Source organism: Notothenia coriiceps, unplaced genomic scaffold (assembly GCF_000735185.1).
Source record: "Notothenia coriiceps isolate Sejong01 unplaced genomic scaffold, NC01 NC01_scaffold00037244, whole genome shotgun sequence".
Classification (NCBI taxonomy): Eukaryota; Metazoa; Chordata; class Actinopteri; order Perciformes; family Nototheniidae; genus Notothenia; species Notothenia coriiceps.
The window spans coordinates 11,735,311-11,746,747 of NW_011369945.1; the positions used below are offsets into that span (position 1 = coordinate 11,735,311).

Below are 11,437 nucleotides of genomic sequence, written 5' to 3' on the forward strand. Positions count from 1 at the left end.
TCGAGTCTTTTAGGAGAGTAGTAGTAACTTCAGAGGCAAACCCTTGTAAACACCAAAGCGTCAATGCATGTTCCTATGCCTTTTCTGTCCACCTGTTTTGTTTGACAAACAGCCGGTAACAAGTTTGATTTTAACGCCAAGCGCCGACCAGTATGTAGGTTGTTCCATTGAATTGAACGTGTGATTAAACTTTTTCCGTAGTGGGCTTGCACTTATAAAGTGGCCATGGTTTTCTATTTTCTGACTCACGTTTGGTTTGAGGGTGATCGTAATTCGGAGGGTTGGTTGACTGCGTTTTCAAGTCGGGCTCGGTTTCGATGTTGCGGTTTATAGGAATACAACGGTACAATCGTTCGCGATTTTGGACCGACATAGACGATGGAGACAGGGATCTGCTCATCCACAGGTGTCGTCCTTCGTACATATCACGGTCGTCTAGACGGAAAGCCGTTTCGTACCTGTTCAAGTAAAAAGAAATTTTTTTGTACTTTTAGTTACTATTCGTTCAAGTATGCGAGTTTGACCGAACGAATCCATGTCATGGTCATGTCAAGTTTATTTCTAATAAAGTCAAGTAGCTTACGACGTGAATTCAAAACTTTAAAAAATATTAAAACACAAATAAATTCACTTATAAGTGTCAAATTATTATTAATTTTTGGGGTTTGATATCAAAACAAAAATCACTCATGATTCATGTCATTTCAGTTTTATGTCTAATAAAGTCAAGTAGCTTTTTACGAACGTGGAAGTACAAAATAAAATAATATAAAGCATTAAATTAGAACTCCTTTATGTAACTAAGTGTCAAATTAGTTATTATTATTTTTATTATATATCATTGTAATTACAAAAAACTATTAAAAAAGACGACATTGGCTTTTGAATGGCTTGTCACTGGATTTTTTTGGCTGCCATGCATTGTCTTGGCTTTACAAACATTGGCAAGTGTGGGGATTCATACTAACCTCAAGTACTAAACATGAACTACAAAAAAAAGACAGAATTTGAGTTAATAGTAATAAATAAGTAATAAGTTTAAGTTTTTGAATTAAACTGTCTGATCGGGCTGTGAGATTTGAATGCGTTTATTACAGACGCGACATTCTAGTGAGGGAAATATTCGTAGTGTAAAGAGACTTTTGTTGCTTTCGCCATTTCGACAGTTCCTCAAATTACTGACTAAATTTGAACGCATCCCTCTGACCAGCTCTCATAGTATGCCTCTCGTCCAATGAAATGACTTGCTCGCTCTATGACGCGTTGAACCCAATGTGAGCAAATTACTCTGAATGCTGCGACGCAGCACCTGAGATTACTTCCAAGAAGTTGTTCACGTTCTCAATTTTTTACGTTTAACGTTATATTCGTTCGGTACACTTCGGTACACATGTGTACCGAACCGAAGGGCCCGTACCGAATAATTTCGGTACTGGTACATATATCGTTACACCCCTATTAGCTTGTTGTAAGCAAACATCTACGCTACATTTCCTTCTCTTTTATGAACAAACTTTCCTCGCCTAAACACTTTGAGCATTTGACACCCGTGACGGGATTCCTGGGTATCCTCAATAAGGTTTAAAAGGATCCATGGATTAAAAAGACATGTCTAATGTTACAATCAATATTTTTGGACGACTAGCTCTCGGAAGTTGTTGTTTTTTTTTCAATTGTTGTCCTTTTTTAAAATCTGCTTGATCCTTTACTTTTCTCCTCTGTAGTTTGCTTTGGGGCTGAGGCATGCCCCCGAACAGCCAATCCCCTCCCATCATCAAGACCATGTCATCAGAAAGCCAGGAAATGGACATTTTCTTTCTTTCCCTCTCTATAAATCTGGCTGTACAACCTTCTGAGAAGTAATGACGTTGTGTGCCGTCATAATGTCCAAGGCCAAACATACAGTAGATGTATGGAGTGTGTTGGCAACATGGATAGAAGAGATTCGGATTACCAAGCTGGAATCAAGAGTTCGTCCTCACAGTGTTGACTGGGCTATCTGTCAGTGTTGTGCTGTGTGAGACAGCAATGTCAGGATGTACCTTTCATTCCATGTTTTCCTCTTTTTATTTGTAATTTAAGATTTCAGAGAATAAATCCACTAAGAAATGTCAATCTGGTGTTTTATTAACAGGATTAATGTTGATGCCTAACCTTAGGCAAAAACCAATACTAAGTATTTTATCGTTAAAACAAATTCGTTTTTCGAGTTAAGTCATATTTTCAGCCTCCAAATGAAATGCAGATTGATCTAAATCTGTAAAAGAGGTAAATGGTTTGTGGAAGAAATGTGTTACAACCTTTCAATTACATGAAATGTGTAAAGTCTTGGACTGAAGAAACTTTTACTTATCGAAACATTTTAAATTTTTTATTTTTTATTTCTGCATGTGTACAAAATACCAGTCACTTATTTATTGTGTGAATTCAAAAAAGTCAGTTCATTGCATTGTAATTCAATCCACAGCAAATGCAGTTAAATAATAGTTGTAAATAAATAATGAACAGTACTGTAAGTATAAAATCATTGTTTATAAAACGAAATTATGCAAATATTGCCTGAATAGCAGCGCTATCAAAACTGCTCAAGTAATGTCAAAATCTATAAATGAATCTTCTTCAAATAACTTATTTTCATAAATAATTTTAGTGCAAGAAACCTGCGATCATGGATTTTCCTATGATTAATAAATAACACTTTCCCCAAAGTATAAATAGCTTAAATAAATGCTGCAATACTGGACGCTTCAAGCCCTGTCTCCTTAAAGACCTACACAATTATAGCACCCGTAATCTGACCCTGAGGATATTCCCTCTAGTGAATTTAAATATCTCATCTCTCGTTGTTTGGTTATAGAATCCGGAAGATGCCCAAACTGTCGTTGGCCATAGTTCCTCTGATCTTCTCCCTCTTAGTAATGGCTCTCTTGCCCTTCAGGAGGAAGTAGTGGAGCTGGCGCAGGATGTTGTGTGCAGTCATCTTTCTCTGGAAGGTGTTGGGGTTGTCGAGTTCATTCAGCAGCTGCACTTCCTGACTGCTGGTCAGAGCCGTCACCTGACCAGGGTTCCTCATCTGTGGGGCAGAAGAGACAGTTGTATTATAACTGAAATCTAGGATGAAGTCAAAGCCATTCCTATCATTAAACCTTTAAAAATTAGACATTTACAAGACAAAGATAAAACAAGGACTTATCATTTCTAATAAATTAGATTTAACCAGTGTCAAAATATAACTTGGTACAGTTACTCATCTACTGAGCTTAAGTTTTGAGGTACTTGGGTATTTACACGTGTTACTTTACTTAAACATGCATTTGTCAGTTATAGTTGCTATTTACTTTGCACACACACACACGCACAACCTTCTTAATAATACAAATTGCCAACTTGTTAATAACCAAACAGTACGCAAACATGAATGCATCAGTCAATGATCGGATAATGTAATAATGACGATGCAAAATTATTTTAAAACGTTTTAACCTAGGAGTTCTACTACTAAATATGTTTAAACTGTTATTGTCTATACAGCAACGATGATGAAAGACTTAGCCATATGAAAAACCACATGAAGACAAAGCCAAAAGCCAACACTGTGCATTGAGACAGCTATGGACATTTATAGTAAGCCAAAAGGAAGAAACACACTTTTCTTTTGATCAGGTCGATCAGTTGGCCGCTGTAAGTTCGGACCTCTGCGCAGATCAAGCTGTTGGGGTACTCCTTCTCCACTTGCCTGAGAAGAACTGTGTAAATCTGCAGGCCTTGGACCATCGTTTGGAGACAAGCCTCCTTAAGAGAGGAAAATAAAATCACTGTCAGTGCTCACCCAGTTTTATTTCCTCAGTGTCACAATATGCCAAGGGAGGAGATGTACCTTGGTGAAGTTAGAGTAAGGGCAGCGTTCTGGAAGTGAGGAGACTTTGTAGTCTTCCAGAAATTCGTATTTCACCTGATTGTGGAATTCATCTTCAAACTGACAAAGTGGAAAGGAATACAGGTTGTGATCAGAAAGTGAGACCAGACTAACATTAAAACATGCTTTAAAGTAGATTTACTCAAGTACTGTACTTATGTATAATTTTGAAATACTTGTACTTTACATGAGTATTTCAATTATTTTTGTGCTTATACCCCACTATAATTCTGAGGTACATTGTGTACTTTTACTCCATACCTTAAGTTACTTTACAGATTTTGATTAATGATGTGATATATAATCAATACTTAAATAAGACTTAAGTTACACCTGTAGTAAATTCACAAGCTACCCTGCAACATACAAAGTAATTAAAATAATTATAATCAAAATATATATTATTCTGAAATGGACCAATCTGCATAATGAGTGCTTTTACTTTATGTAGGCCTGCTTTAAGTATATTTTGATTTCAATACTTTTCTACTTCTTCTTGAGTTACATTTTGAATGCAGGACTTTTACTTGTAGAGTTTTCCTAAATTCTACTATTACTTAAACGCAATATCTGAATACTTCTCCCACCTCTGAAAATGACCCAGTGAAACTTGATGAAGTGAGTCTCACAGACAATAGCACATCTTAGTGAATTTCCTGGAAGCTTTTTACCTCCTTTTGGTGACGTCTGGTTGAACCAAGGATCAGATCCCAGACCCCGGAGGTGCTCAGGAGGTCAGAGGGCCCCGCCTCCTCCTCCTCACCGGAGGGGTCACCGGCCGCCGGGCTGTCGGTGGGAGCGTCTTCCGCATGAGCTCCGAGGGCGCACAGCAGCAGGGCGCACAGCATCAACGCAGAGAGCCAGAACGCGTCTGCGGAGAAGAAATCGAAATGAATAAAAGGAAAAAATACGCAGAAACTGTGCGCACCACACAGGTTGCTCACAACTTACTGATTGGAGGAGACATGTTGAGCTGCCGGGAAGAACTTGTTGAGTTTCCACTGATGCTGAGGGCTGCCAGGTCCAGGAGAAGTTGTCTTGGCTTTGCGATGGGCTGTCATTTTATATTCGTCTTGAGGGATTTCCCAATAATCATGCACCAGGCACGAAATTAAGTTTGCGTCAAGCATCCGGTCTGGCATCAGTCCGTGGTTGATGGTGAATTTGGTGAAGATGGTTTACATGGAAGTGACCAGCGGGAGCAGGAATTTAAATAAGGTACACAAGCTGCTTTAACTTTTTCGTGCTACTTAAGGGTAAAAGATAAACTGTAGTATTTTTTTTAAAATAACAGTAAAGCACTTTTCAAACACACAGTCGTTGTTGACGAGCATAACAATCCCTATGACACATAATTAAAAGGGAAAATCCACTTAAAACCATGAATTATTCCCAAAGAAATGTTGGTGGTGAATTCAAAATAAAATAAATACCCTGTGACGAGTAGTCCATTTTTCTGTAGATTTTTTTGTTTTAATATAAACTGCCTATATCTATTTACACACAATTTTCTCCCCTTGAATGATGTTATGATAATTTTTATGATGTCACAATACTTCCTGAAATGATCACTATCTCTCACACTGTGCCAATTTAGATTCCAGTCTTGTGCCTGTGTATTGAATTTGTCACCATTTACAAGTTTAATAGGTGCTGTTGTGTCTCGTGTAATCAGTGGTTTTTTAATTGTTTCTTCACCATTATGTTCCTGTTCCAATATTAGTCATGATACTCGATTTTTCCATTCATGAGTTGGTTGATTACTCACACATTCTTCTTGTTATCACTTAAAACAGAAGGAAAGGGAAGAAGTTCATCATGTGTTTTCACAAGTGTATTCCTTTCTTTCAAATAAGAATTACTTGCTAACTGTTTTCCATTAAATTCATCATTGCAACATGTTAGAAAGAGCTTTGCTCTACAGTGAGACGTTTTGTAATCAGAATATTCAATTCACTATAAATCCCCAAACCTACTATTTTTGACATGTAACTTCCCCTCTGTCCATTGGATTACTCAAGGGAAACTGGAGAATTCACAAATTCAATTAAAGATAGCAATGCAAACTAAGAGATGTTGGATGTTGTAAGAGCGGGTTTGTGTCCAGTTTTGATCAAGACGTGTTTTGGGACTTTCAGTGGACAGTTTGAGACTTCAGAATAGCTCAGTGGTTGCAGAGGTTTGAGGTTATTGGGAAGTGCCGTTGCTGCACATTTTCAAAACTCACTTTCACTTTGCTCTCTGGAAGCTCTTAATTCATACATACAGTATATCCCAATTCTAAACCTTTAATACACTGAGGCTCATTCATGAATTTAATGTTTTTTGTGATTATTGGGCTCAGTTTTGCTGTTTGTGTAGATATTTTTAGTGAGCCATGGATGACTCTCATTTCTGCTTTTTGTTGGGACCAGATGATGGTCAAAGGAAAATGCGGCACTGAAAGTGGAGCTGTTGGCAGCCGTCAGACAGGATGAGAGGTCAGTTGCGGGCTGTCCTTTAAAGCAGATGGGGGGACCGGCAGGAGCGGGAGGTTTAAAGAACCAGAGTAGGGCCCACGGGGAGGGGCAGGACGAAGAATGGGGCTGGTTATTTGATGGATGGAGCAGCGTTAGCAGGTGGGCTACAAAATGCCAAGACATGCAAAGACACTCCTTTTATTACATTTCTTGATTTACTGCTTTTTTCTATATAAATAATTGACTGTCTACATGCATGTAAACATACATACATAAATACATAGTTGATACAAACACTTTTTCCCTTTTAATTAGATCATCATCTAGATCAACTTTTTTTACTCTGTTATTGTTCATTATTGCAAATTCTATGTGCATGGCGAAAGGATTTGTCTTAGATGTCTGGGTGTGCACTGGTATCTCTGTGTGTGTGTGTGTGTGTGTGTGTGTGTGTGTGTGTGTGTGTGTGTGTGTGTGTGTGTGTGTGTGTGTGTGTGTGTGTGTGTGTGTGTGTGAAAAAGGGTGAATAATTAAGAGTGAAAGAAAGAGCCACTCATTCATTCTTTTTAATCTCACCACACTGTATTCACACTGCATAGTCGTTATAATTATACGTGCTGAATGATAATGTATCAGCACTAACACCTTATTCATAAAACAGATGTTGTGAAATATACTAGATAGGATCTGCTTGCTGACACAACATCAGATCACAGCCTCGAAACGCATTCACCACTTGATTTCCTGCCAAAAAAAATGAAACCTCAATCACTATGACCGGGGATTCCCATGTCGCTGACTGAACACTGGACAGGGAGCTGAAATACAACATGGCAACATGAATGTTTATTTATCCTTACATTGTTAAAGACAACATGCTCTGCTGCAGAGGCTCACAGGTTATTCTGCCACTGAGCAGCTATGACTCATCACTAGACCTCTCAGAAATGTTTCCTCCTTTTCACTTTCTCCCCTTCTCTCATTCTTTTTCTCCCACACAGTTTTCTCTTTTCCATTCTCCTCATTTCACCTGATATACCCCCGAACCCTGCACCTATCACCATACCCTGAAGATTGGGAATTACATTTATGAGCTCATTTCACAGTGCTCCAGCTTCTACACTGCCATATGGTGCTTTACACCTAATGAGGTAGACAACCAGTTAATAAAGAGCCACCAGATTGGAGAGCAAGACACAGAAGACAAAGCATTAGGGGATGACGGAGGAATGGTTGGAGTAAGGAAGAGGAAGGAAGTGAGGAGTAAAGAGAAACAACTGAAAGAGGACTCAACAGACAATCTGCACAGCTTTCCAAACGTCCCTCCTGATCAACTATTTTGTGCAGATATTTCACACAAGTATATTGTATATATAAAAAAAACGCAATGTAGAGGAATATAACTGAAATTCAGGAGGTAAAACATCCAGCCTCTCCAATGTGAGGATTTGCTATACGTTTTGTAAATCATTTAAAATTGAATGTGTTTTGGCCGTTAGTCTTACAAAACAGATATCTGAAGTTATCACCATGAGCTTTGATAAATATTTTGTATCTATCTTTCTAGCATAATAGTCTTTCAAAAGCAGGGATTCAGATGTCCTGCCAAGTGCCCCATTATTCATAAGTTGTGGCTGCAGGTCCCTGAGTAATTGAGCCTCATGAACACAAACACTGGCAGTACAGTACAAACACCTGTGGAGTGTTGACATTTGCAGAGCTACTGCCTGTAATGCAATTGGAAAAAATACATTGATTGGTTTAACCCAGATAGTACATATATTTGAAAGATACAGCGATCCTGTTTTAAGTTCTAATGGGTAAATATAGAAGACAAATCAATGAAGACGAAGACAGAAATAGTAGAGGTGCCATTAGATATATTATAAAATCACAGTGAATAGACAGATTAAACAGACCGAGGTAACTATAAATGTACTATAACAAAGACAGTGTAACTCCATGTAGCAAGGTTATGGTAATAAGAACAGTAGGTACAGTAAGGAGAATATAGAGTAATCTTGTTGGAGATATGAACAACATACAGAAAGGTCACTTTAAACACAGTCAATAAATGTAATAATAGTGCATTTTTTTTGTTCTTTTGGTCACCTGGTTTTTTGGTGTCTTTGCTCCATTCAGTGCGCTCCAGTGAACCGTAATGGTGAGAAGATTCCTGCTTCTTCTCCATCGGTCCAGCAGCTGCTCCTCTCCTCTCTTCTTCTACGCTTCCAGTTGCAGTGGCTGGGAAACAGCGAGGGGAAACTACAGGGGAGGGTCTTGCAGTCTCAGTTTGATGCTGTATTTCATTGAGTCATCGCCATTCACACAGCAACCTGTAGAGGCGGGGGAGCCCAGCTGTGGCAGGTGTTACTGTGCTCACACTGTGTTGTTGAAGCCGGGGAGATGGTAACTACACAGCGCCATCTGGTGGCCGCTGGACGCCATTACAATAGGGGAGAGTTTAGGTCAAAGTGCAACTCTTCAAAACCACTTCCTCTTCTAAGTCTGCTCAGAAGTTGATGTTTAATCATGATATAAAAAACACTAGTGTTAAGTATGTAAGTCCATTTACTAGTACTGTAGTTAAGTTGAATGTTTGAGAAAATGTTCCCTTCTACTCTTAAACTTAAACTCCTTATGCCTTCACTTAAATATTGTACTTTACTACATTTAATTGATAACTTCAGTACTTTGTAGATTTAGATCACTTATTCCAAATATAATTAACAAGTATCTTTTATAACTTAAAGTTGTGAGAAATATATTGAACCCTTCATAACATTTACCTGCATCACACACATAAAAGAAACTCCTCCTTTACGAGATGTAACATTAAAGTCACGAGTGCATCCATAACTATTATCCAAAAAGACCATTATTATTCTGAAATGGACTCTTCTGCATATTGATAATAATACTTATGTACGTTTACTTGAGTACCATTTCTGGACTATGGTTGAACAAGTGTAACTTAAAGGTCACCTATCATGCTATTTCTAGGCAATAGCATAGGTCTCAGATATATACAAATATATAAAAAACATGTCTATGAAGTGTTTTGCTCAAAATACCAAACAGATCACACATTCTAGCCAAGCCCCCAGGAAGTGCGCCGGACTCTGAGGAAAATATTCGTTGTGGCCAAACGGCAGTACTACACTTCCGTATCAGTCGCTGGGCCCGGAAAGATTTTTTCCCTTTGACTAACATTGGGAAAGACACGTCTGTAAATCGTTGGATAATCTTTTATTAAACTAAATAAACTACCCAGTATGGACATTTGTATAGCCCTTATTAAAAACATTCGGTCCTCAAGTTGTAAAATGTGCTATTAACGTTATTCTGAGAGTTATTTTCGTCGTCATTATGAACGCGGATCCAACCCACGGGACTGTGCCGCCCAGCACGTTTATGTGACGTGTTTAGTACTACATGAATTTTACCTTTACCCATGGATGCACAATAAGAACGGATTATATAATTATATGAATACTTTCGTGACGTTTTGCTCTCTCAAAAGTTGGGCCATTTTGTCTTCATGCGCCAATGAGCAACTCTAATAGGAATTAACGAGGCCCTGCCTCCGACGCTGTATCCAGTTCTTATTATACATCCATGATTCTAGCCATGCCTCATATCCCTCTATTTCACTTCCTTTTTCAAAAGTACTGATTTTGGGTATAAAGCTTAAAAAAAAATATTATTAAAAAAAGAAAAAAGGAGGGGGCTGGTCCACATTTCCGATATTACGTCATATCGGACGCAAATCTGGATCAGCTCCGTTGTACCCCCGTTTTTAGAGATTTGGGTACGGAGGAAAAGAGAGAGGGTTTTATTTTCTGATGCTGAGTGAGTTCCCTGACACACCGGGGACACCTAGGCCCCGTCTCAGGTCGGTTAAATGAAATCCTTGCTTCCCTCACTTGCGTCGTTTCCCTGTGTTTAGTCCCTCCCTCCAGTGAGGGAAGCAAGGATTTCATTTAACCGACCTGAGACGGGGCCTAGGTGTCCCCGGTGTGTCAGNGTTGTTAGTAGTAGTCAGTAGTAGTAGTAGTAGTTGTTGTTGTTAGTAGTTGTTGTGGTTGTTAGTAGTAGTAGTTGTTGTTGTTAGTAGTAGTAGTTGTTGTTGTTAGTAGTAGTTGTTGTTGTTAGTAGTAGTAGTTGTTGTTGTTAGTAGTAGTAGTAGTTGTTAGTAGTTGTTGTTGTTGTTGTTAGTAGTAGTAGTTGTCAGTTGTTGTTGTTGTTGTTAGTAGTAGTAGTTGTTAGTTGTTGTTGTTAGTAGTAGTTGTTGTTGTTGTTAGTAGTAGTTGTTGTTGTTGTTGTTAGTAGTAGTAGTTGTTGTTGTTGGTAGTACTTGTTGTTAGTAGTAGTTTTTGTTGTTGTTGTTAGTAGTAGTAGTTGTTGTAGTAGTAGTAGTAGTTGTTGTTGTTGTTGTTGTTAGTAGTAGTTGTTGTTGTTAGTAGTAGTAGTAGTAGTTGTTGTTGTTAGTAGTTGTTGTGGTTGTTAGTAGTAGTAGTAGTTGTTGTTGTTGTTTTTAGTAGTAGTAGTTGTTGTTGTTAGTAGTAGTAGTTGTTGTTGCTAGTAGTAGTAGTAGTTGTTGTTGTTGTTGTTAGTAGTAGTTGTTGTTGTTAGTAGTAGTTGTTAGTAGTAGTAGTAGTTGTTGTTGTTGTTAGTAGTAGTTGTTGTTAGTAGTAGTTGGTAGTAGTAGTTGTTAGTTGTTGTTGTTAGTAGTTGTTGTTGTTGTTGTTAGTAGTAGTAGTTGTTGTTGTTGTTGTTATTAGTAGTTGTTGTTGTTAGTAGTAGTTGTTGTTGTTAGTAGTAGTCAGTAGTAGTAGTAGTAGTTGTTGTTGTTAGTAGTTGTTGTGGTTGTTAGTAGTAGTAGTTGTTGTTGTTAGTAGTAGTCAGTAGTAGTAGTAGTAGTAGTTGTTGTTGTTAGTAGTNTTGCACACTTTGTTTGTTTGTGTGGATATGTAGCACATTAACATTTTAATAGCACTTAATGACTGACTGAATGGAAATGACAGTAAATGAAAATATGAAACGAAAAAAGCGATCATGA

The 11,437-nt window shown here is 38.1% G+C and overlaps 3 protein-coding genes across 5 annotated transcripts in view; 1 reads left to right on the forward strand and 2 right to left on the reverse strand.

The window, feature by feature from the left end:
- Nucleotides 1-1,784, reverse strand: part of lemd3 (LEM domain containing 3) — an 11,626-nt gene extending 9,842 nt beyond the window's left edge. Inside the window, exon 1 of the mRNA XM_010794262.1 lies at nt 1,710-1,784. Coding sequence (XP_010792564.1) covers nt 1,710-1,784 — 75 coding nt within the window. The remainder of the gene's footprint in view (nt 1-1,709) is intronic.
- Nucleotides 1-11,437, forward strand: part of msrb3 (methionine sulfoxide reductase B3) — a 168,848-nt gene that overhangs the window by 2,624 nt on the left and 154,787 nt on the right. The gene's annotated exons all lie outside the window — the stretch shown is intronic.
- Nucleotides 2,698-8,823, reverse strand: LOC104965305 (interleukin-6-like). Its single transcript, XM_010794263.1, has 6 exons — nt 8,761-8,823; nt 8,488-8,674; nt 4,588-4,787; nt 3,878-3,976; nt 3,649-3,792; nt 2,698-3,073 (listed from the first exon to the last, which is right to left on the reverse strand). Exons 1-6 carry the CDS (start codon nt 8,821-8,823, stop codon nt 2,852-2,854), a joined length of 915 nt encoding a protein of 304 aa, XP_010792565.1. The 3' UTR covers nt 2,698-2,851.

What these genes read in the sequence shown, in the direction of transcription:
- LOC104965305 (XM_010794263.1), bottom strand. Translation starts at nt 8,823, where the DNA reads ATGGCGTCCAGCGGCCACCAGATGGCGCTGTGTAGTTACCATCTCCCC. An exon ending in TCCCCGGCTTCAACAACACA is followed by an intron (nt 8,675 to 8,760) that starts GTGTGAGCACAG and finishes AATGAAATACAG; the next exon opens with CATCAAACTGAGACTGCAAG. An exon ending in CCAGACGTCACCAAAAGGAG is followed by an intron (nt 3,977 to 4,587) that starts GTAAAAAGCTTC and finishes CCACTTTGTCAG; the next exon opens with TTTGAAGATGAATTCCACAA.